Source organism: Mustelus asterias, chromosome 22 (assembly GCF_964213995.1).
Source record: "Mustelus asterias chromosome 22, sMusAst1.hap1.1, whole genome shotgun sequence".
Lineage (NCBI taxonomy): Eukaryota > Metazoa > Chordata > Chondrichthyes > Carcharhiniformes > Triakidae > Mustelus > Mustelus asterias.
Genome location: NC_135822.1, coordinates 76,547,419 through 76,573,838, shown reverse-complemented (window position 1 = coordinate 76,573,838; position 26,420 = coordinate 76,547,419). Strand labels below are relative to the sequence as shown.

Sequence of the window (26,420 nt, the reverse complement as noted above, 5' to 3'; positions counted from 1 at the left end):
CTGGTAGTCTCATTACATAATGGTGTATTGAATCATATAGTGCAGAAGAGGCCCTTGAGCCCATCAGGTCTGCATCGACACATTAGAAATACCTGAACTCCCACCAAATTCCATCTGCCAGCACTTGGCCCATAGCCCTGAATGTTATGATGTGCCAAGTGCTCATCCAGGTACTTTTTAAAGGATGTGAGGCAACTCGCCCCTACCACCCTCCAGGCAACGCATTTCAGACCCGTCACCATCCTCTGGGTAAAGAAGTTTTTCCTCACATCCCCCTTAAACCTCCTGCCCCTCACCTTGAACCTATGTCCCCTCATGACTGACCCTTCAACTAAGGGGAACAACTGCTCCTTATCCACTCTATCCATAGCTCTCATAATCTTGTACACCTCAATCAGGTCGCCCCTCAGCCTTCTCTGCTCTGACAAAAACAACCCAAGCCGACCCAACCACCGTTCATAACTTAAATGTTCCGTACCAGGCAGCATCCTGGTGAACCTCCACTGCACTCCCTCCAGTGAAATCACATGCTTTCTATAATGCAGCGACCAGATCTGCACACAGTACTCTAGCTGTGACCTCACCAAAGTTCAAGACAAATCCAACATGACATGCATAGGCAACTGGGATCAAGCGAATCCCTTGAAGAGTATAGGGGGTGTAGGAGCAGAGTTAAGAGAGAAATCAGGAGGGCAAAAAGGGGACACGAGATTGTTTTGGCAGATAACAAAGAACAAAGAAAATTACAGCACAGGAACAGGCCCTTCGGCCCTCCAAGCCTGCACCGACCATGCTGCCCGACTTAACTAAAACCCCCTACCCTTCCTGGGACCATATCCCTCTATTCCCATCTCATTCATGTACTTGTCAAGACGCCCCTTAAAAGTCACTACCGTATCTGCTTCCACTACCTCCCCCGGCAACGAGTTCCAGGCATCCACCACTCTCTGTGTATAAAATCTGCCTCGTACATCTCTTAAACCTTGCCCCTCGCACCTTAAACCTATGCCCCCTAGTAATTGACTCTTCCACCCTGGGAAAAAGCTTCTGACTATCCACTCTGTCCATGCCTCTCATAATCTTGTAGACTTCTATCAGGTCGCCCCTCAACCTCCGTCGCTCCAGTGAGGACAAACCAAGTTTCTCCAACCTCTCCTCGTAGCTAATGCCCTCCATACTAAGCGACAACCTGGTAAATCTTTTCTGTACCCTCTCCAAAGCCTCCACATCCTTCTGGTAGTGTGAAGACCAGAATTGAACACGATAACAAGATAAGGCAAAGGAGAATCCAAAGAGCTTCTACAAATACATAAAGGGCAAAAGAGTAACAAGGGAGAGAGTAGGGCCTCTTAAGGATCAACAAGATCATCTATGTGCGGATCCACAAGAGATAAGTGAGATCCTAAATGAATATTTTTCATCAGTATTTAATGTTGAGAAAAGAATGGATGTTAGGGAACTTGAGGAAATAAATAGTGATGTCTTGAGAAGTGTACATATTACAGAGGTGGTGGTGCTGGAAGTCTTAAAGTGCATCAAGGTAGATAAATCCCCAGGACCTGATGAAGTGTATCCCAGGACATTGTGGGAGGCTAGGGAGGAAATTGTGGGTCCCCTAGCAGAGATATTTGAATCATCGATAGTCACGGGTGAGGTGCCTGAAGATTGGAGGATGGCAAATGTTGTGCCTTTGTTTAAAAAGGGCTGTAGGGAAAAGCCTGGGAACTACAGGCCAGTGAGCCTCACATCTGTGGCGGGTAAATTGTTGGAAGGTATTTTGAGAGACAGGATCTACAGGCATTTGGAGACGCAACGACTGATTAGGGACAGTCAGCATGGCTTTGTGAGTGGAAAATCATGTCTCACAAATTTGATTGAGTTTTTTGAAGGGGTAACCAAGAAGGTAGATGAGGGCAGTGCAGTTGATGTTGTCCACATGGACTTTAGCAAGGCCTTTGACAAGGTACCACATGGTAGGTTGTTGCATAAGGTTAAATCTCACAGGATTCAGGGTGAGGGATCTAAATGGATACAAAATTGGCTTCTTGACAGAAGCCAGATGGTGGTTGTAGAGAGTTGTTTTTCAAGCTGGAGGCCTGTGACCAGCGGTGTGCCTCAGGGATCAGTGCTGGGTCCACTGTTATTTGTCACTGTTATTTGTCATTTATATTAAAGATTTGGATGAGAATATAGGAGGCATGGTTAGTAAGTTTTCAGATGACACTAAGATTGATGGCATAGTGGACAGTGAAGAAAGTTATCTCCAATTGCAATGAGATCTTGATCAATTGGTCCAGTGGGCTGACGAATGGCAGATGGAGTTTAATTTAGACAAATGCGAGGTGATGCATTTTGGTAGATTGAACCAGGGCAGGACTTACTCAGTTAATGGTAGGGCGTTGGGGAGAGTTACAGAACAAAGAGATCTAGGGGTACATGTTCATAGCTCCTTGAAAGTGGAGTCACAGGTGGACAGAGTGGTGAAGAAGGCATTCAGCATGCTTGGTTTCATCGGTCAGAACATTGAATACAGGAGTTGGAATATCTTGTTGAAGTTGTACAAGACATTGGTAAGGCCACACTTGGAATACTATGTGCAATTCTGGTCATCCTATTATAGAAAGGATATTATTAAACTAGAAAGAGTGCAGAAAAGATTTACTAGGATGCTACCGGGACTTGATGGATTGAGTTATAAGGAGAGGCTGAATAGACTGGGACTTTTTTCTCTGGAGCGTAGGAGGCTGAGGGGTGATCTTATAGAGGTCTATAAAATAATGAGGGGCACAGATCAGCTAGATAGTCAATAGCTTTTCCCAAAGGTAGGAGAGTTTAAAACTAGAGGGCATAGGTTTAAGGTGAGAAGGGAGAGATACAAAAGGGTCCAGAGGGGCAATCCTTTCACACAAAGGGTGGTGAGTGTCTGGAACAAGCTGCCAGAGGTAGTAGTAGAGGCAGGTACAATTTTGTCTTTTAAAAAGCATTTAGATAGTTACATGGGTACGATGGGTATAGAGGGATATGGGCCAAATGCGGGCAATTGGGATTAGCTTACGGGTTTTTTTTTTAAAAAGGGCAACATGGACAAGTTGGGCCCAAGGGCCTGTTTCCATGCTGTAAACTTCTATGACTTCCCTGATTTTGCAATCAATGCCTTGATTGATAAAGGCAAGTGTTCCATATGCATTTTTCACCACCCTATTAACATGCCCTTCCTCTTTCAGAGATCTGTGGACAAACACGCCAAGATCCTTGTTCCATAGAACTTCCCAGTGTCCTACCATTCATTGAGTACTTACTTCCTTGTCAAATCACTCCTTCCAAAATGTATCATCTCATTGTCACCTGATCAGAGCAATCAAACACTATCAATTTGTCTGCAACTAACGCTGACATGAATGATTATTGAAACATGCCCCATGTTGTAGAGCTTTAGAAATTGTGGTTGTCACCTGTACCTCTCCAACTCACTACATTCACCGCACGTCATGTCTCAAACGACTCATATCCAGGATTCAAAAAGTAAATTTTTTTGAAAATAACTATCTAATTTACATTGAGAGAAGGTGGCATTGTTGTAGTGGTATTGTTACTGGACCAGTAATCCAGAGACCCAGGGGACACTGGGACCTAGGTTCGAATTCCACCAGGGCAGATGGTGACAATTGAATTCAGTAAAAAATCTATAATTTACATAGAAACATAGAAAGCATGAGCAGGAATAGTTTGGCTTGGAGGACCAAAGGGCCTGTTCCTGTGCTGTAGTTTCTTTGTCCTTTGAATAAGCCACTGGCCCTTTGAGCTCACTCCATCCTTCAGCATGGCCATGATTGATCACAGTAAGAAGTTTAACAACACCAGGTTAAAGTCCAACAGGTTTATTTGGTAGCAAAAGCCACACAAGCTTTCGAGGCTCTGAGCCCCTTCTTCAGGTGAGTGGGAATTCTGTTCACAAACAGAACTTATAAGACACAGACTCAATTTACATGAATAATGGTTGGAATGCGAATACTTACAACTAATCCAGTCTTTAAGAAACAAAACAATGGGAGTGGGGAGAGCATCAAGACAGGTTAAAAAGATGTGTATTGTCTCCAGACAAGACAGCCAGTGAAACTCTGCAGGTCCACGCAACTGTGGGAGTTACAAATAGTGTGACATAAATTCTGATTCTAGGATCGCATGATAAAGACTCAGGAGGAAAAAAGCAGAAATATTTATGTGAAATAGTGTGACATAAACCCAATATCCCGGTTGAGGCCGTCCTTGTGTGTGCGGAACCTGGCTATCAGTTTCTGCTCCGCGACTCTGCGCTGTCGTGTGTCGCGAAGGCCGCCTTGGAGAACGCTTACCCGAATATCAGAGGCCGAATGCCCGTGACCGCTGATGAGGGCATTCGGCCTCTGATATTCGGGTAAGCGTTCTCCAAGGCGGCCTTCGCGACACACGACAGCGCAGAGTCGCGGAGCAGAAACTGATAGCCAGGTTCCGCACACACAAGGACGGCCTCAACCGGGATATTGGGTTTATGTCACACTATTTCACATAAATATTTCTGCTTTTTTCCTCCTGAGTCTTTATCATGCGATCCTAGAATCAGAATTTATGTCACACTATTTGTAACTCCCACAGTTGCGTGGACCTGCAGAGTTTCACTGGCTGTCTTGTCTGGAGACAATACACATCTTTTTAACCTGTCTTGATGCTCTCCCCACTCCCATTGTTTTGTTTCTTAAAGACTGGATTAGTTGTAAGTATTCGCATTCCAACCATTATTCATGTAAATTGAGTCTGTGTCTTATAAGTTCTGTTTGTGAACAGAATTCCCACTCACCTGAAGAAGGGGCTCAGAGCCTCGAAAGCTTGTGTGGCTTTTGCTACCAAATAAACCTGTTGGACTTTAACCTGGTGTTGTTAAACTTCTTACTGTGTTTACCCCAGTCCAACGCCGGCATCTCCACATCATGATTGATCATCCAACTCAATACCCTGATCCCCCTGTTCTCTCCCCCATATCCTTTGATCCCTTTCATCCCAAGTGCTATATCTAACTCCTTCTTGAATACATACAATATTTTGACCTCAAATGCTTTCTATGCTAGTGAATTTCATAGCTCACCATTCTCTGGGTGAAGAAATTTCTCCTCAACTCTGTCGTAAAAGGTTTACCCCTAAACCTTAGACTGTGATCCCTGGTTCTTGACTCCCCCACCATTTAGGAACATCCTTCCTGCATCTACTGATTTTTAGGAACATCCTTCCTGCATCTACTCCGTCCCCTCCTGTAGAACTGTTTAGGTTTCTTTGAGATTCCCCCCTCATTCTTCTGAACTCTAGTGAATATAATTTTAATCAACTCAATCTCTCCCCTTAGCTCAGTCCCGTCATCCCAATAAACAGTCTGGGAAACTTTTGCTGTACTTCCTCTACAACAAGAACATCCTTCCCCAGATAAGGAGACCAAAACTGCACACAATATTCCAGGTGTAACCTCACCAAGGTCCTCTATAAAGGTTAGTCCTGGCACAAATCAATTCTGGCCTCCCAGATTGCCTGGAACCACCACAAAACTCATCTCCAAACTCCGTGGCCTGGGGCTCAGCTCCTCCCTCTGCGACTGCATCCTGAACTTCCTAACCCACAGACCACAATCAGTAAGGTTAGACAACAACACCTCCTCCATGATCATCCTCAACACCGGTGCCCCACAAGGCTGTGTCCTCAGCCGCTTACTCCTTATAAACATATGACTGTGTGGCCAAATTACCCTGCAACTCAAGTTTCAAGTTTGCTGATGACACCACTGTAGTGGGTCAGATTTCAAACAATGATGAGGCTGAGTACAGAAAGGAGATAGAGAATCTGGAGAATTGGTGCGGCAACAATAATCTCTCCCTCAATGTCAACAAAACGAAGCAGATTGTCATCGACTTCAGGAAGCGTAAAGAAGAACATGCCCCTGTCTATATAGAACAAAGAAAATTACAGCACAGGAGCAGGCCCTTCGGCCCTCCAAGCCTGCACCGACCATGCTGCCTGACTTAGCTAAAACCCCCTACCCTTCCAGGGACCATATCCCTCTATTCCCATCCTATTCATGTACTTGTCAAGACGCCCCTTAAAAGTCACTACCGTATCCGCTTCCACTACCTCCCCCGGCAACGAGTTCCAGGCACCCACTGCTCTCTGTGTACAAAATCTGCCTCGTACATCTCCTTTAAACCTTGCCAATCGCACCTTAAACCTATGCCCCCTAGTAATTGACTCTTCCACCCTGGGAAAAAGCTTCTGACTATCCACTCTGTCCATGTCTCTCACAATCTTGTAGACTGCTATCAGGTCTCCCCTCAACCTCCATCGTTCCAGTGAGAACAAACCAAGTTTCTCCAACCTCTCCTCATAGCTAATGCCCTCCATACCAGGCAACATCCTGGTAAATCTTTTCTGGATCCTCTCCAAAGCCTCCACATCCTTCTGGTAGTGTGGCGACCAGAATTGAACACAATATTCCAAGTGCGGCCTAACTAAGGTTCTATAAAGCTGCAACATGACTTGCCAATTTTTAAACTCAATACCCCAGCCGATGAAGGTAAGCATGCCATATACCTTTTTGACTACCTTCTCCACCTGCATTGCCACTTTCAGTGGAACGATATCAACAGGGACGAAGTGGAAATGGTTGACAGCTTCAAGTTTCTAGGTGTCCAGATCACCAACAACCTGTCCTGGTCCCTCCATGCGGACACTATAGTTAAGAAAGCCCACCAATGCCTCTACTTTCTCAAGAGACTAACTAAGGAAATTTGGCATGTCAGTTACAACTCTCACCAACTTTTACAGATGCACCATAGAAAGCATTGTTTCTGGTTGTATCACAGCTTGGTATGGCTCCTGCTCTGTCCAAAAGACTATGAAGGGTCGTGAACAAAGCTCAGTCCATCATGCAAACCAGCCTCCCATCCATTGACTCTGTCTATACTTCCCGCTGCCTCGGCAAAGCAGCCAACATAAACAAGGACCCCACGCACTCCAGACATTCTCTTTTGCACCTTCTTCTGTCGGGAAAAAGATACAAAAGTCTGAGGTCACGTACCAACCGTCTCAAGAAAAGCTTCTTCCCTGCTGCTGTCAGACTTTTGAATGGACTTGCCTTGCGTTAAGTTGATCTTTGTCTACACCCTAGCTATGACTGTAACACTACATTCTGCACTGTCTCCTTTCCTTCTCTATGAACGGTATGCTTTGTCTGTATAGCACGCAAAAAACAATACTTTTCACTGTATACTAATACATGCGACAATGATAAATCAAATCAAATCTAGAATTGCAGCAAAAATTTCCTTGCTCCTGTACTCAAATCCTCCCGCTATGAAGGCCAACATACCAACTTCCTTCTTTGCACCACCTGCCTGCTTGCTTTCAGCAACTTGTATACGAGGACACCTAGGTCTCATTGCACATTCTCTTCTCTCAATTTACAGCCATTCAGCTAATAATCTGCTTTCTATATTATACTGCATCTGCCATGCATTTGCCCACTCACTCACTCAGCTTGTTCAAATCACACTGAAGCATCTCTGCATCCTCCTCACAGCTCACCCTCCCTCCCAGCTTTGTATCTTCTGCAAATTTGGAGATATCGCACTTAGTTCCCTCACTTAGCACTAGTCACCGCCTGCCGTTTGGAAAAAGACCTATTCATTCCCACTCTTTATTTTGTATCTGCCAATCAGTTTTCTATCCACAGAGTCACAGAATTGTACACGGCAGAGGAGGCCCTTCGGCCGATCAAGGCTGCAGCAAAAATAATTACCACTAAAGTCGCACTAATTCCATTTTCCTGCACTTGTCCCATATCCTTGAAAGTTATGATGTTTCAAGTGCTCATCCAAATACGTTTTAACGGTTGTAAGGTTCCGGCCTCCACTACCTTCCCAGGCAGTGCATTCCAGATTCCCACCACCCTCAATTTTCTTTTTCTCAAATCCCCTCTGAATCTCCTGCCCCTCACCCTAAAATTATCCCCCCTCCTGACTGACCCCTCAACCAAGGGGAACAGCTGCTCCCTACTCACCCTGTCCATACCCCTCATAATCTTATACACCTCAATCATGGCCCCCTCAGCCTTTGCTGCTCTAGAGAAAACAATCCAAGCCTATCCAGCCTCACCTTAGCGCTCAAATGCTCCATCCCAGACAACATCCTGATGAATATCCTCTGCACCCCCTCCTGTGCAATCACTTCCTTTCTATGAGATGACCAGAGCTGCACACAGTACTCCAGCTGTGGCCTAACCAACACTCTGTATAACTCTGACATTATCTTCTTGCTCTTACTCTACGGCGTGACTAATAAAAGCCAGTGTCCCACTTGCCTTCTTAACTATTCTATTCACCTGCTCTGCCACCTTCAGGAATCTGTGAATAATTACCCCAAGGTCCATCAGTTACTCTGAGGTTCCCGGTGTCCTGCCATTCATTCAATATTTCCTTGTCTTGTTTCTTCTTCCAAAGTGCATCACCTCACACTTATCAGGGTTAAATACCATCTGCCACTGCTCTGCCCACCTGACCAACCTGCTTATATCTCCCTGTAACCTACAACCTTCTTCTCCTCCTCAATACACTCCCCCCAATCCCATGTGCCTTAATTTTATACCCTAATCTCTGATGTGGGACTTTGTCGAAAGCTTTTTTGGAAGTCCATATAAACTACATCCACTTGCTCCCCCTCATCAACCCTCCTTCTTACGTCCTCGACAAATTCCAGTAGATTTGTCAAGCTTGATTTCCCTTTCATAAATCCATGCTGACTCTATCCAATTCAGCCACTGTGCTATAAAATTCTTGATGATGGACTCTCAAATTTTCCCCACTTAGACGTCAGGCTGACTGATCTATAATTCCCTGTTTTCTCTCTACTTCCCTTTTCAAATAGTGGGGTTACATTAGCTACCCTTCAATCTAACAGTCTAATGATGACTGTGAAACCATTGTCAAATGTCACCAGAGCCCAGCCGGTTCCCTAATGTCCTTTGGAAGGAAATCTTTACCTGGTCCGGCCTACCGGTGAGTCCAGATCCACAGTAAATTGGTTCACTCTTAAAAATGCTCTGTGAAATGGCCAAACAAGCCACTTAGTTCAAGGGCAATTAAGGTTGGGCAACAAATGCTGGCCCAGACAGGAACACCCACATCCCATGAAAATATAACAATAATTTACATTTGAATGAATCACTACCAAATTGTTCTGCCACGTACTTTGGGCAATCTATTCATCACTCAATCAGTGAATTATTAAAATTTACACCCCTTCAAGCTCAGGCCTGTCCTCCGATTAATTCTTTTGACCAAGGTGAACAGCTGGCCATGGCTGTCATTATGAGTCCTTTAGAAGGCTAAAAAGCAGCAATTCGTTCTCAGCCTTCCTCTTTACACAGCAGTCAATAAGGTATGAATTGCACTGTACCTGGCCTGGGCTGGCAGACGGCAGGCTAGGGGCCTTTGTTCCAATGTCCTGAAGGCTAAAGCTCAGCCCCTGTAGCAGGCTACTGGCAGACGGAGTCCCTGCACACAAAGCAAGATGTCAGTGACCAGGATCTGCAACAACTATGTGATGTCACTCATATTATTTTAAAGCTAAAACTCAATAGCGTTTACACGGCTCCGGGTTCCTTTCTGGACCTATGTGGGCTGAAATAGCAGCTTGGGAGCACAAAGTAGAACTATTAACCTCACTACACTGAGGTAGGAAAAGCAGCCAAAATTCTTCACCCAGTACCGTCTCCCATCACGATCCAATCCTGTGCGGATGTTGACCAAGAATACAATCAGGCTCAGTGGCATGCTTAATTACTCCAACTCACCAATCCAGTTTGATCCCAGAATAGCCGACATGAGCAAGACGCAGCATTTAGAAGAGGAGTGGGAGCAAAGTGGGATAGAAAATTATGATGGTTTGGTCATTTTGTGAGCACTCGGATCTTGAGTTAGGATAAGTTCCCGACCTAAAAATTAAGCAGCCACACTGCGAGGACTGTACAATCGGCCCCCAAACAGTGGAAGTTAGAGGAGCAAATATGTAGACAGATTTGAGAGTGCAAAAACAACAGGATAGTAATCCATGGGGACTTCAATTACCTTAATGTCAATTCGAATACAATTGCAGAGGGCACAAAATTCTTGAACACATTCAAGAGAACTTTTTTAGCCAGCACGTCATAAGCCCAATGAGAGGGGTTCCAATTCTAGATTTAGTCTTAGGAAATGAAGTTTGGCAACTGGATAAACTAACAGTGGAGGATCATTTGGGAGATTGTGATCGTAATATAGTTAGATTTAGCATCATTATGGAAAAGGATAGAACAGGAGCAAAAGTTCAACACTGGGGGAAGACAAAATTTACAGCTGAGAGATGAGCTGGCAAGAGTGGCTTAGATACAACTATCGGAAGGAAAAACTATCAAACAGTGGGAGGCATTCAAAGGCAAAATTCTGCAAGCACAGTGTAGACATGTCCCCACAAAGAAAAAGGGTGGTGCTGCCAAATATAGAGCCCCTTGGGTTTTTTAAAGTTTGTTGATTATTGTTACAAGTAGGCTTACATTAACACTGCAATGAAGTTATTGTGAAAATCCCCTCGTCGCCACACTCCGGTGCCTGTTCGGGTACACTGAGGGAGGACTTAGCATGGCCAATACACCTAACCAGCATGTCTTTTGGCCTGTGGGAGGAAACCGGTGGACCTGGAGGAAACCTACACAGACACGGGGAGAACATGCGACTCTGCCCAGACAGTGACCCCAGCAGGGAATTGAACCTGGGTCCCTGGCGCTGAGGCAGCAGTGCTAACCACTGTGCTGCCCCAGAAGCATACAGGCCAAGATAAAGCAGAAAAAGAAAGCTTCTGACAGTCACAGAGAGCTTTGGTGGTACAGGAATGAGGTAAAAATGGAAATTAGAAAAGCAAAGAATGGATATGGCAGGTGAAGTCAAAGAAAATCCTAAGATGTTTTACCAATATGTTAACAGCAAGAGAATAAGGAAAAGGTTAGACCTATCAGAGATGCAAATGGTAATGTGGGTGGGCAAACTATTGGAAACGATTCCGACAGACAGGATAAACTGTCACTTAGAAAGGCATGGGTTGATTGGCGACATGGTGGCACAGTGGTTGGCACTTCTGCCTCACAGCACCAGGGACCCAGGTTCAAAACTGGCCTTGGGTCACTGTCTGTGTGGAGTTTGCACATTCTCCCCATGTCTGCGTGGGTTTCCTCCCACACTCCAAAGACAAAGAACAAAGAAAATTACAGTACAGGAACAGGCCCTTCGGCCCTCCAAGCCTGCACTGACCATGCTGCCCGACTTAACTAAAAGCCCCTACCCTTCCGGGGACCATATCCCTCTATTCCCATCCTATTCATGTATTTGTCCAGACGCCCCTTAAAACTCACTATTGTATCTGCTTCCACTTCCTCCCTGGCAGCGAGTTCCGGGCACCCATCCTCATCTGTGTAAAAAACTTGCCTCGTACATCTCCTTTAAACTTTGCCCCTCGCACCTTAAACCTATGCCCCCTGGTGATTGACTCATCCACCCTGGGAAAAAGCTTCTGACTATCCACTCTGTCCATGCCCCTCATAATCTTGTAAACTTTTATCAGGTCACCCCTCAACCTCTGTCGTTCCAGTGAGAACAAACCAAGTTTCTCCAACCTCTCCTCATAGCTAATGCCCTCCATACCAGACACGCGGTTTAGGTTGATTGGCCATGCTAAATTGACGGGGGATTTACAGGGTAAAGGTGTGGGGTTACAGGAATAGGGCCTGGGTGGAATTGTGGTCGGTATAGACTCAATGGGCTGAATGGCACCTTCTGTACTGTAGGGATTCTATGATCAGGGATAGTCAGCATGATTGTGTCAGGTGAAAATCGTGTCTTACTGACTGTATAGAACGTTTTGCACAAGTAGCAAGGAGGATTAATGAAAGTAGTGCAGTGGATATTGTTGACAATATTGGCACCTTTTTTGTTTGTTGGATAAATTAACGATTTAGACATAAATGTAGATGGAATGATTGGGAAATTTGCAGATGATGCAGCTGATAGTGAAGAGGAACGTTGTCGACTCCAGAATTATATCAACGGTGTGTTTCAGTGGGCAGAAAAGTCACAAATGGAATTCAATCGGGAAAAGTGTGAGGTTATGCATTTCAGGAGGGCAAGCAAAGCAAGGGAACATTTAATAAACGGGAAGATATTGAGAGGATTGAGGAAGTGATTTAGAGTGTATGTCCACATGAGCAGGATAGAGAGACAAGTGGTCAAGAAAGCAGATGGAATGCTGTTCTTTATTCGATGAGGTATTGAATACAAAAGCAAGGATATAATGATAGAACTGTATAAAACACTGGTTAGGCCACAGGGGGAATATTCTGCACATTTCTGGTCACTACATTACAGAAGGACATAATTACTCTGGAGAGAAAGCTGAGGAGATTTACAAGAATGTTACTGGGGCTTGAAAATTGCAGCTATAAGAACATAAGAACATAAGAAATAGGGGCAGGAGTAGGCCATCTAGCCCCTCAAGCCTGCCCCGCCATTCAATAAGATCATGGCTGATCTGAAGTGGATCAGTTCCACTTACCCGCCTGATCCCTATAACCCCTAATTCCCTTACCGATCAGGAATCCATCTATCCGTGATTTAAACGAATTCAACGAGGTAGCCTCCACCACTTCAGTGGGCAGAGAATTCCAGAGATTCACCACCCTCTGAGAGAAGAAGTTCCTCCTCAACTCTGTCCTAAACTGACCCCCCTCTATTTTGAGGCTGTGCCCTCTAGTTCTAGTTTCCTTTCTAAGTGGAAAGAATCTCTCCACCTCTACCCTATCCAGCCCCTTCATTATCTTATAGGTCTTATAGGGGGGATCTTATAGGTCTCTATAAGATCCCCCCTCAGCCTTCTAAATTCCAACGAGTACAAACCTAATCTGCTCATTCTCTCCTCATAATCAACACCCCTCATCTCTGGTGTCAACCTGGTGAACCTTCTCTGCACTCCCTCCAAGGCCAATATATCCTTCCGCAAATAAGGGGACCAATACTGCACACAGTATTCCAGCTGCGGCCTCACCAATGCCCTGTACAGATGCAGCAAGACATCTCTGCTTTTATATTCTATCCCCCTTGCGATATAGCCCAACATCCCATTTGCCTTCTTGATCACCTGTTGCACCTGCAGACTGGGTTTTTGCGTCTCATGCACAAGGACCCCCAGGTCCCTCTGCACAGCAGCATGTTGTAATTTCTTTCCATTTAGATAATAATCCAATTTGCTATTATTTCTTCCAAAGTGAATAACTATGGGGAGAGATTGGATAGGCTTTGATTTCCTTAGGAAAGAGGAGGCTAAGGGGTGACCTAATTGATCATTGTTTTTGTTAGAATTCATTGTTTTTGTGCATCCAGACCAGTTCATAGGACGCTCAAAGCGGCGTCGCAGGTAGAGGCTGTGGTTAAGAAGGCGTATGGAATACTGGCCTTCATCAATAGAGGAATTGAGTTTAGAAATCGGGAGATAATGCGGCAGCTGTATAGGATCCTGGTCAGACCCCACCTGGAGTACTGTGCCCAGTTCTGGTCGCCTCTTACAGAAAGGATGTGGAAGCCATAGAACAGGTGCAGGGGAGATTTACGAGGATGTTGCCGGGATTAAGCGGAATGCCTTATGAGGATAGATTGAGAAAGCTAGGTCTATTCTCCTTGGAGAGGCGAAGGATGAGAGGTGACCTGATAGAGGTGTATAAGATGTTGAGAGGTATTGGTAGAGTGGATTCTCAGAGGCTTTTACCCAGGGCTGAAATGGTTGTCACGAGAGGGCACAGGTTTAGGGTGCTGGGGAGTAGGTATAGAGGAGATGTTAGGGGTAAGTTTTTCACTCAGAGGGTGGTGGGTGCGTGGAATCGGCTGCCGGTAGTGGTGGTGGAAGCGGATTCGATTGAGTCTTTTAAGAGACTTTTGGATAGGTTCATGGAGGTTAGTAAGATAGAGGGTTATAGATGAGGCTAGAAGGTAAGGAAATTGTTCGGCGCAACTTGTGGGCCGAAGGGCCTGTTTGTGCTGTAGCTTTTCTATGTTCTATGTACTAAATTATCAGGGGCTTCGACAAGGTAGACAGAAAAGTCTTGTTTTCCTGAGCTATGGGGTGAATTACCAAGGGGCATAGATTTAAGGTAATTGATAAAAGGACTAGAGGAAACATGAGGAAAATTCGTTGATGGTTGGGGCTGAACCACAACTTATTTAAAAGTCTCTGGATCTGAAATGCGTTAAGCTGCAAGGCTACAGACCATGTGCTGGAAAGTGGGATTAAAATGAGCAGCTGTTATCTTTTTTCTGGCCAGCACAGACATAATGGGCTGAATGGCCTCATTCAAATTGTACTAAACTGTGGTCTTCTCCATTCTTTCCCGAATTGCCCTTGAGATGATGCTGGTAAGTCACTTCAGAATGATGACATCGTTCCAAGTCGGGATGGTGAGGGACTTAAAGAGGAACTTACAGGAGGTGCTGTTCCCGTGCATTTGCTGACCTTGTCCTTCTATGTGAATCATAGAATCATAGAAACCCTACAGTGCAGAAAGAGGCCATTTGGCCCATCGAGTCTGCACCGACCACAATCCCACCCAGGCCCTACCCCCATATCCCTACATATTTACCTACTAATCCCTCTAACCTACGCATCTCAGGACACTAAGGGGCAATTTTAGCATGGCCAATCAACCTAACCCGCACATCTTTGGATTGTGGGAGGAAACCGGAGCACCCGGAGGAAACCCACGCAGACACGGGGAGAACATACAGACAGTGACCCAAGCCAGGAGTCGAACCCGGGTCCCTGGTGCTGTGAGGCAGCAGTGCTAACCACTGTGTCACCGTGCCGCCCCATCAGTGCATCTTGTAGATGGTACACACTATTGTCACTATGGATTGGTGCTGGAGGAAGTGAATGTTGAAGCTGCTGGGTGGACAGTCGGCCGCTTTGTCCCAAATGGTTTTGAATTGCCTGAGTTTCGCTGTTACTGGACCAAACCCATCCAGACAAGTCAAGAGTTTTCCTTCACATTCCTGGCTTGTACCTTTCAGATGGTGGACAGGCTTTTGGGAGTCAGGTGGTGAGTTACTCTGGCCTAATCTTGTAGTCACAGTATTTATGGGTTATGGTCTTTGACCTAATTAACCAGTTGATAATGTCTGACAGAGTTATTGGAAAGAAATGATAGTCCTGGTGCAGACAACTGTGAGATTCTGTTTGTTTAAGATCTCCTCCCCATCCCGCAAGTACTGAGTTCAGGGATAAGTGCTGGACAGGGGAATGAATCCTGAAGAATGTTACTGCATTGCTATGTTCAACAACCCACCCAAAATGTCGTGATGGCTTGGCCAGCCTCAGAATTTGGCTGGTCTGTGACTATCCCCGCACAGTAAAATAGTCAACCAATATTCACTCAATGAGGTATGGGCAAGTGTCAATCCCCAAAGACACAGAATTCCAGCAAGAAGATGGTGTTAAAAGGAAATCAAAATCTTACTGCAGCTGCCATTCAGCCTAAGGTGCATCTGCAAGCTGTTTGAAATAATTATCCATTCCCTGCACTTTCCACACAGCCCTGAATTCTTAATTTGTTTTTTTTAATTCAATTTCCTTTTAAAAGTTACTACAGATTCTGATCCTCTTTCAGGAAGTGCATTCTAAATCACTGCATAAGCAGAAGTCTCTATAAAAGCAAATTAGTGCGGATGCTGGAATCTGAAACCAAAAGAGAAAGTGCTGGAAAATCCCAGCAGGTCTGGCAGCATCTGAGAGAAAAGAGCTGACGTTTCGAGTCTAGACAACCGTTTGTCAAAGTTGGACCTTAAAGAATTAAAGATTCTGATCCCCTTTCAGGAAGTGCATTCAAAGTCACTACATGAACAGAATTCTCCCTCTTGTCAATTATGAATAATTGGTGTTTCTCCTAATTTACCCCAAGAGATGGAACACATTCAGGAACACGCAAACTGTTAGGTACCTGATGCTGTGATAGGACCAGAATGAGGTTGCTGTGAAGCACTGGAGCCTGGTGCAGCAACCAGTCTCGCCTGAATAGTGTGGAAGGCACTGGTTGTTGTGCTAATGGCTGGAGCAGGTGAGGTTACTGTACTCGGGCAACTGGAGAATGTGTCCACAGAGACTGATCTGAAAGAAACAGAATATGAGGAGATAAAGTTTTCTTCATATTAAGGGAAGAACAAATGCATTTCACAACCATAGGACATCCCAAAGCACTTTTGACTCAAGAAAGTTCTTTTGAAGTGTTACCATTGTACAAACTGGGAGTTAGCAAGATCCCACAAAATTATTTTGTATTATTCGTTGATGGGATGTGAGCTTTGATGAACAAGCTAGTCTTTATTATCCATCCCCAAATCACCCTTGAGCTGGTGGTGGTGAACTGCCTTCTTGACCCGCTGCAGTTTGTTTGGTGCAGGTACTTTTGGTGAAGTTTTCACAGTAACTTCATTGCAGTGTTAATATAAGCCTTACTTGTGACTAATAAATAAACTTTAACTTTAGGTACGCCCACATTCTGTTCAGAAGGGAGTTCCTGGAATTTGACCCAGCAATAATGAAAAAATGGGGATATAGTTCCAGGTCTGATGGGTGTGACTTGGAGGGAACTTGCAGTTGGTCTTTGCATGCATCTGCTGCCTTTGGCCTTCTAGTTGGTCGAGATCATGTGTTTGAAAGATGCTGTTGAAGGAGCCTTGGCGAGTTGCTACAGTGCATCTTGTATATGGTACACACTGCTGCCACTATGTGTCAATGGTGAAGGGAGTGAATGTTAAGGCAGTGGATGGGGTACCAAACCAGCGGGCTGCTTTGGCCTGGATGGTGTTGAGTTTCTAGAGTGCTGCTGGAGCTGCACTCATCCATGCAAATGAATAATGTTCCATCACAGCCCTGACTTGTGCCTTGTAAATGGTGACAAGCTCTGCACAGTTAGCTGATGAGTTACTTGCCACAGAAATCCAAGCCTCTGGCCTGTTGTTGCAGATGTATTTAGAAAGCTGGTCCAGTTCAGCTTCTGGTCAATGGTAACCCCCGGAATGTTGATAGTGGAGATTCAGCGATGGTAATGCCATTGAATGTAAGGGGGAGATGCTTGTATTCTCTCGAATTAGAGATAGTCTTTGCCTGGCTCTTGTGTGGTGCCAATGTTACTTGCCCGAGTCTGAACATTATGCAAGTCTTAAATTGTCAGATTGTCTGCTTCAGTGATACTAACTAAGACATAAATATTGGCCTGGATACCGGAAATATCCAACCTGCTCTGTGAAATAGTGGGATCTTTCACATTTTTGGTTCAACAGTTCCTTTTGAAATGATTAGTAATCATGGAAAGCTCAAGTGAAATGTTAATTCTGTAAGGCATGAAACTACTGCATTCCAAAAAAAGTTTTAATTGTTTTTTTTACTTAGTTAGCAGTGAGATAGGTGTGTTTGTTTGACCCTTATGTGTTCCCCTCTTAGGTGAAACAGCCAGTTCACTTTGTGGTGGACATACACTATTCTTGGCACCAGGCTTACATTTCACATTATTCCGCAGACGGCTGAAAAGTCTCTTGAGAACTAATGTTTTTATGTGACTTGAGAGATTTAGAGTTTAATGTCACATTTGAAAAATGGCATCTCAACATAAGAACAGAAGATCTAGGAGCAGGAGTAGGCAATTCAGCCCCTCGGGCCTGCTCCGTCATTCACTACGATCAAGGCTGATCTCATCTTGGCCTCAATTCCACTTTCCTGCCCGTTCTCCATAACCCTTCAACCCATTACTAATGAAAAAGGGTGACACGGTAGCACAGCGGTTAGCACTGCTGCTTCACAGCTCCAGGGACCTGGGTTCGAATCCTGGCTCGGGTCACTGTCTGTGCGGAGTTTGCACATTCTCCCCGTGTCTGCGTGGGTTTCCTCCGGGTGCTCCGGTTTCCTCCCACAGTCCAAAGATGTGCGGGTTAGGTTGATTGGCCAAGCTAAATTGCCCGTTAGTGTGTTTTTACTCTTATGTGAGGAATAAAAGAATGACCAGGGTGAGGTTAGGGCCGGTCAAGGACAGTAGTGGGAACTTGTGTATGGAGTCAGTAGAGATAGGCGAGGTGATGAATGAATACTTTTCTTCAGTGTTCACCAAGGAGAGGGGCCATGTTTTTGAGGAAGAGAAGGTGTTACAGGCTAATAGGCTGGAGGAAATAGATGTTCGGAGGGAGGATGTCCTGGCAGTTTTGAATAAACTGAAGGTCGATAAGTCCCCTGGGCCTGATGAAATGTATCCTAGGATTCTTTGGGAGGCAAGGGATGAGATTGCAGAGCCTTTGGCTTTGATCTTTGGGTCCTCGCTGTCCACGGAGATGGTGCCAGAGGACTGGAGAATGGCGAATGTTGTTCCTCTGTTTAAGAAAGGGAATAGAAATGACCCTGGTAATTATAGACCGGTTAGTCTTACTTCGGTGGTTGGTAAATTGATGGAAAAGGTCCTTAGAGATGGGATTTACGACCATTTAGAAAGATGCGGATTAATCCGGGATAGTCAGCATGGATTCGTGAAGGGCAAGTCGTGCCTCACAAATTTGATAGAATTTTTTGAGGAGGTAACTAAGTGTGTTGATGAAGGTAGGGCAGTTGATGTCATATACATGGATTTTAGTAAGGCGTTTGATAAGGTCCCCCATGGTCGGCTTATGATGAAAGTGAGGAGGTGTGGGATAGAGGGAAAGTTGGCCGATTGGATAGCTAACTGGCTGTCTGATCGAAGACAGAGGGTGGTGGTGGATGGAAAATTTTCGGATTGGAGGGAGGTTGCTAGCAGAGTGCCACAGGGATCAGTGCTTGGTCCTCTGCTCTTTGTGATTTTTATTAATGACTTAGAGGAGGGGGCTGAAGGGTGGATCAGTAAATTTGCTGATGACACCAAGATTGGTGGAGTAGTGGATGAGGTGGAGGGCTGTTGTAGGCTGCAAAGAGACATAGATAGGATGCAAAGCTGGGCTGAAAAATGGCAAATGGAGTTTAACCCTGATAAATGTGAGGTGATTCATTTTGGTAGGACTAATTTAAATGTGGATTACAGGGTCAAAGGTAGGGTTCTGAAGACTGTGGAGGAACAGAGAGATCTTGGGGTTCATATCCACAGATCTCTAAAGGTTGCCACTCAAGTGGATAGAGCTGTGAAGAAGGCCTATAGTGTGTTAGTTTTTATTAACAGGGGGTCGGAGTTTAAGAGCCGTGGGGTTATGCTGCAACTGTACAGGACCTTGGTGAGACCACATTTGGAGTATTGTGTGCAGTTCTGGTCACTTCACTATAGGAAGGATGTGGAAGCGCTGGAAAGAGTGCAGAGGAGATTTACCAGGATGCTGCCTGGTTTGGAGGGTAGGTCTTATGAGGAAAGGTTACGGGAGCTAGGGCTGTTCTCTCTGGAGCGGAGGAGGCTGAGGGGAGACTTAATAGAGGTTTATAAAATGATGAAGGGGATAGATAGAGTGAACGTTCAAAGACTATTTCCTCGGGTGGATGGAGCTATTACAAGGGGGCATAACTATAGGGTTCGTGGTGGGAGATACAGGAAGGATATCAGAGGTAGGTTCTTTACGCAGAGAGTGGTTGGGGTGTGGAATGGACTGCCTGCAGTGATAGTGGAGTCAGACACTTTAGGAACATTTAAGCGGTTATTGGATAGGCACATGGAGCACACCAGGATGATAGGGAGTGGGATAGCTTGATCTTGGTTTCAGATAAAGCTCGGCACAACATCGTGGGCCGAAGGGCCTGTTCTGTGCTGTACTGTTCTATGTTCTAGTGTCCCGGGATACATAGATTAGAGGGATTAGTGGGTAAATATGAGGGTTCGAGGGATTAGCAGGTAAATATGTAGGAATACGGGGATAGGGCCTGGGTGGGATTGTTGTCGGTGCAGACTCGGTGGGCCGAATGGCCTCTTTCTGCACTGTAGGATTCTATGGCTTCTATGGTTGGTTTCTAAAAGCTGGTCTATCTCCTCAAGTTTACTCAATGTCCCGGCATCCACTGCACTCTGGGGTAGTGAATTCCACAGATTCACCACCCTTTGAGAGAAGTAGTTTCTCCTCATCTCCGTTTTAAATCTGCTACCTCTTATCCTAAAACTGTTTCCTCTCTCATTCTAGATTGCCCCTCAGGAGGAAACATCCTCTCTACATTGACTTTGTCAATCCCCTTTACTATCTTATATACCACAATTAGTCCTCCTCTCATTCTTCGAAACTCTCCAGAGTATCGGCCTAAACTATTCAATCACTCTTCATAGAGCAACCCACTCATCTCTGGAATCTATCTACTGAACCTCCTCTGAACGGCCTCCAATGCAACTACATCCCTCAAGTAAGGGGACCCAAACTGTACACAATACTGTCGGTGCAGTACCACTAATACCTTGTACAGTTGCAGCAACACTTGCCTACTTTTATACTCTATTCCTTGAGCAATAAATGCCAAAATTCCATTTGCTTTTCTTATTACCTGCCATACTTGCACACTCGTTTACTGCGATTCATGCACAAGGACACCCAGATTCCTCTGCAGCAAAGCACGCCCTCTGAATTGCATGTCAGCCTGGATTGTGGAGCACAATTCTCAGGAGTGGGACTTTAACTCACGATCTCCTGGCTCGGAGGCCGTGGCTCAGTATTCAAATGTTACATCACTTCTACATCTACTGCTTGGGTTTGGGTGTTTATCCAGGTCCTGGAGTTAGCTGATTCCTGTCCTGTTAGAAAGTCTATGTGTTGAAGAGACAAGATGTGGAGATGCCGGCGTTGGACTGGAGTAAGCACAGTAAGAAGTCTCACAACACCAGGTTAAAGTGAAGAGACAACGCAGAGACTCACTGCAACAAGTCCTTCACTATAAGGTCTGCAATGGAGATGGACATTAAAGGAGGCTGTATCTGTGATGCCCACTTATCAAAAACAAAGCATCAGGCCCAGGCATAACTGTAGCCCCTTTCACCTTGACCTCTGTTGTTCAGACTCCCAGTTGAAGGACTGTTCGAAGGACTGTCTGTTCCTTGCACAGAGTCCAGCTCTTCTAAACTGATTCACCCTCAGACTTCTGCAACTGAGCTAACCAATTTGAAATGCCATCACCTGCGGTTCAACTTTTACCAGTATCAAGTGGCTCCTCAGTGAAGCAGTACTGAAACCCAGGCACTTGGCCTATACTAAAACCTTTCCTCTCCAGTTTCAAACATTACAGAGGTGCGAGAGACAGCTGATAAAGCTAATGGTGTTGATGTGGTGTACATGAACTTCCAAAAGGCATTTCATAATCTGCTACATAATAGGCTTGGCAACAAAGTTAGAGCCATGGAATAAAAGAGACAGTAGGAACATGGGTACAACATTGGCCGAGTGATGAAAAGAGAGGGTTCAGGTGAACAGTTGTTCTTCGACTGGAGGAAGGTATTAGTGGGGTTCCCAGAGGTTGGTGTTCAGATCCCTGCATTACTTCATACATATGAATGATTAGACTTCAATGCACCACTTCAGAATTTGCAAATGACACAAAATTTATGTTTGTGAAATGCTACAAGGATAGTGTTTGACTTCAGAGGAGCAAAGAGAGGCTGGTGGAATTCACAGACAAGTGGCAGACGACATTTAAGGGAAGTGTGAAATGACCAATTTGGTCAGAAGAATAAAGGCATGATGAAATAAATGGTATAATTCTAAATAAGATACTGGAGCAAAGGGACCTGGAGCTGTCTATTGATGCACAAATATTTGAACAGGGCACGTTGAGAAAGTGGTCCACAAGACATACAGGCTCCTGGGCTTTACAAATAGCAGCATAAAGTACGAAAGGAAGGCAGTCATGATAAACCTGTCTAAAACACTGTGCAAGCATAGTATAGTGTCCAGTTCTGGACACCATACTTAAGGAAGGATACGAAGGCCTTCGAAAAGGGGTCAAAAAAATTCACGAGAATGTCTCCAAAGGTGGATAAATTGGAGAAGCTGGGAGTATTCTTCTTGGAGAATGACTCGGGATATTGAGGCCCTGGTCAAGAAGAAGAAAGAGGCACATGACATGCACAGGCAGCTGGGATCACGTGAATCCCTTGAAGAGTATAGGGGGTTTAGGAGTAGAGTTAAGAGAGGAATCAGGAGGGCAAAAAGGGGGCACGAGATTATTTTGGCAGATAAGGCAAAGGAGAATCCAAAGAGCTTCTACAAATACATAGAAGGCAAAAGAGTAACAAGGGAGAGAGTAGGGCCTCTTAAGAATCAACAAGGTCATCTATGTGCGGATCCACAAGAGATAAGTGAGATCCTAAATGAATATTTTTCGTCAGTATTTACTGTTGAGAAAAGCATGGATGTTAGGGAACTTGAGGAAATAAATAGTGATGTCTTGAGAAGTGTACATATTACAGAGAAGGAGGTGCTGGAAGTCTTAAAGTGCATCAAGGTAGATAAATCCCCAGGACCTGATGAAGTGTATCCCAGGACTTTGTGGGAGGCTAGGGAGGAAATTGCAGGTCCCCTCGCCGAGATATTTGAATCATCGATTGTCACGGGTGAGGTGCCTGAAGATTGGAGGGTGGCAAATGTTGTGCCTTTGTTTAAAAAGGGCTGCAGGGAAAAGCCTGGGAACTACAGGCCAGTGAGCCTCACATCTGTGGTGGGTAAATTGTTGGAAGGTATTTTGAGAGACAGGATCTACAGGCATTTAGAGACGCAACGACTGATTAGGGACAGTCAGCATGGCTTTGTAAGTGGAAAATCATGTCTCACAAATTTGATTGAGTTTTTTGAAGGGGTAACCAAGAAGGTAGATGAGGGCAGTGCAGTTGATGTTGAATACGTGGACTTTAGCAAGGCCTTTGACAAGGTACCACATGGTAGGTTGTTGCATAAGGTTAAATCTCACGGAATTCAGGGTGAGGTATCTAAATGGATACAAAATTTTCTTCTTGACAGAAGCCAGAGGGTGGCTGTTGAGAGTTGTTTTTCAAACTGGAGGCCTGTGATCAGAGGTGTGCCTCAGGGATCAGTGCTGGGTCCACTGTTATTTGTCATTTATATTAAAGATTTGGATGAGAATATAGGAGGCATGGTTAGTAAGTTTGCAGATGACACCAAGATTGGGGCATAGTGGACAGTGAAAAAAGTTATCTCCAATTGCAATGGGATCTTGATCAATTGGTCCAGTGGGCTGACGAATGGCAGATGGAGTTTAATTTAGACAAATGCGAGGTGATGCATTTTGGTAGATTGAACCAGGGCAGGACTTACTCAGTTAATGGTAGGGCGTTGGGGAGAGTTACAGAACAAAGAGATCTAGGGGTACATGTTCATAGCTCCTTGAAAGTGGAGTCACAGGTGGACAGAGTGGTGAAGGCGGCATTCGGCATGCTTGGTTTCATCGCTCAGAACATTGAATATAGGAGTTGGAATGTCTTGTTGAAGTTGTACAAGACATTGGTGAGGCCACACTTGGTATACTGTGTGCAATTCTGGTCACTCTATTATAGAAAGGATATTATTAAACTAGAAAGAGTGCAGAAAAGATTTACTAGGATGTTACCAGGACTTGATGGTTTGAGTTATAAGGAGAGGCTGGATAGACTGGGACTTTTTCCTCTGGAGCGTAGGAGGCTGAGGGGTGTTCTTAGAACACAGAACATAGAACATTACAGCGCAGTACAGGCCCTTCGGCCCTCGATGTTGCGCCGACCAGTGGTACCAATCTAAAGCCTCTCTAATCTACACTATTCCAATGTCATCCATATGTTTATCCAATAACCATTTGAATGCTCTTAATGTTGACGAGTCCACTACTGCTGCAGGCAGGGCATTCCACGCCCTTACTACTCTCTGAGTAAAGAACCTACCTCTAACATCTGTCCTATATCTCTCATCCCTCAATTTAAAGCTATGTCCCCTCGTGCTAGCCAACACCATCCGAGGAAAAAGGCTCTCACTATCCACCCTATCTAATCCTCTGATCATCTTGTATGCCTCTATTAAGTCACCTCTTAACCTTCTTCTCTCTAACGAAAACAACTTCAAGCCCCTCAGCCTTTCCTCATATGATTTTCCCACCATACCGGGCAACATCCTGGTAAATCTCCTCTGCACCCTTTCCAACACTTCCACATCTTTCCTATAATACGGCGACCAGAACTGTACGCAATACTCCAAATGCGGCCGCACCAGAGTTTTGTACAGTTGCAGCATGACCTCCTGGCTCCGAAACTCAATCCCTCTACCAATAAAAGCTAACACACCGTACGCCTTCTTAACAACCCTATCAACCTGGGTGTCAACTTTCAAGGATCTATGCACATGGACACCCAGATCCCTCTGTTCATCCACACTACCAAGTATCTTACCATTAGCCCAGTACTCTGTATTCCTGTTACTCCTTCCAAAGTGAATCACCTCACACTTTTCCGCATTAAACTCCATTTGCCACCTCTCAGCCCAGCTCTGCAGTTTATCTATGTCCCTCTGTTACCTGCCTCTTCCCTCCGCACTGTCTACAACTCCACCGACTTTAGTGTCATCCGCAAATTTACTAATCCATCCTTCCACGCCCTCATCCAAGTTATTAATAAAAATGACAAACAGCAGTGGCCCCAAAAACAGATCCTTGCGGTACACCACTAGTAACTGAACTCCAGGATGAATATTTCCCATCAACCACCACCCTTTGATTTCTTACAGCTAGCCAATTCCTGATCCAAACCACTAAATCACCCTCAATCCCATGTGTCCGTATTTTCTGTAAAAGCTTACCATGGGGAACCTTATGAATGGCTTTGCTGAAATCCATATACACCACATCAACCGCTTTACCCTCATCCACCTCTTTGGTCACCTTCTCAAAGAACTCAATAAGGTTTGTGAGGCACGACCTACCCTTCACAAAACCGTGCTGACTATCCCTAATCAAATTATTCCTTTCTAGGTGATTATAAATCCTATCTCTTATAATCCTTTCCAATACTTTGCCCACAACAGAAGTAAGGCTCACCGGTCTATAATTACCAGGGTTGTCCCTACTCCCCTTCTTGAACAAGGGGACAACATTTGCTATCCTCCAGTCTTCTGGCACTGTTCCTGTAGACAATGACGACACAAACATCAAAGTCAAAGGCACTGCAATCTCCTCTCTAGCCTCCCAGAGAATCCTAGGATAAATCCCATCCGGCCCATGGGACTTATCTATTTTTACCCTTTCCAGAATTGCTAACACCTCCTCCTTATGAACCTCAATCCCATCTAGTCCAACAGCCTGCATCTCAGCACTCCCCTCAACAACACTGTCCCTCTCCAGTGTGAATACCGATGAAAAATATTCATTTAGTGCCTCTCCTATCTCTTCAGACTCCACGCACAACTTCCCACTCCTGTCCTTGACTGGCCCTAATCTTACCCTAGTCATTCTTTTATTCCTGACATACCTATAGAAAACTTTAGGGTTTTCCTTGATCCTACCTGCCAAAGACTTCTCATGTCCCCTCCTGGCTTTTCTTAACTCTTTCTTTAGGTCCTTCCTGGCTAACCTGTAACTCTCAAGCACCCTAACTGAGCCTTCACGTCTCATCTTTACATAAGTCTCCTCCTTCCTCTTCACAAGAGATTCAACCTCCTTAGTAAACCACGGTTCCCTCACACGTCTGCTTCCTCCCTGCCTGACAGGTACATATTTATCAAGGACACGTAGTAGCTGTTCCTTGAACAAGTTCCACATTACAATTGTGCCCATTCCCTGCAGTTTCCTTCCCCAACCTATGCCAGCTAAATCTCGCCTAATCGCATCATAATTTCCTTTCCCCCAGCTATAACTCTTGCCCTTTGGTATATACCTATCCTTTTCCATTGCTAAAGTAAACGAGGTCTATAAAATAATGAGGGGCACAGATCAGCTAGACAGTCAATATCTTTTCCCAAAGATAGGGGAGTCTAAAACTAGAGGGCATAGGTTTAAGGTGAGAGGGGAGAGATACAAAAGTGTCCAGAGGGGCAATTGTTTCACACAGAGGGTGGTGAGTGTCTGGAACAAGCTGCCAGAGATAGTAGTAGGTACAATTTTGTCTTTTAAAAAGCATTTAGACAATTACATGTGTACGATGGGTATAGAGGGATATGGGCCAAATGCGGGCAATTGGGATTAGCTTTGGGGTTTTACAAAAGAGGCGGCATGGACAAGTTGGGCCGAAGGGCCTGTTTCCATGCTGTAAACCTCTCTGACTCTATGAGAAGGTTGAAAAGAGATTTGATAAAGGTTTTCAAAATCATGAGGGATATGCACAGAGTTGATGGGAG

At 45.0% G+C, this 26,420-nt stretch overlaps 1 protein-coding gene across 2 annotated transcripts in view; it reads right to left on the bottom strand.

Annotated features, from left to right (window-relative positions):
* The window catches only part of kansl3 (KAT8 regulatory NSL complex subunit 3), a 147,389-nt gene that overhangs the window by 26,263 nt on the left and 94,706 nt on the right, over nt 1-26,420 (bottom strand). For both annotated transcript variants that reach the window (XM_078239692.1, XM_078239693.1), the window contains 2 exons: nt 16,079-16,245; nt 9,469-9,566 (listed from right to left, as the gene is read on the bottom strand). In XM_078239692.1, coding sequence (XP_078095818.1) covers nt 9,469-9,566; nt 16,079-16,245 — 265 coding nt within the window. The remainder of the gene's footprint in view (nt 1-9,468; nt 9,567-16,078; nt 16,246-26,420) is intronic.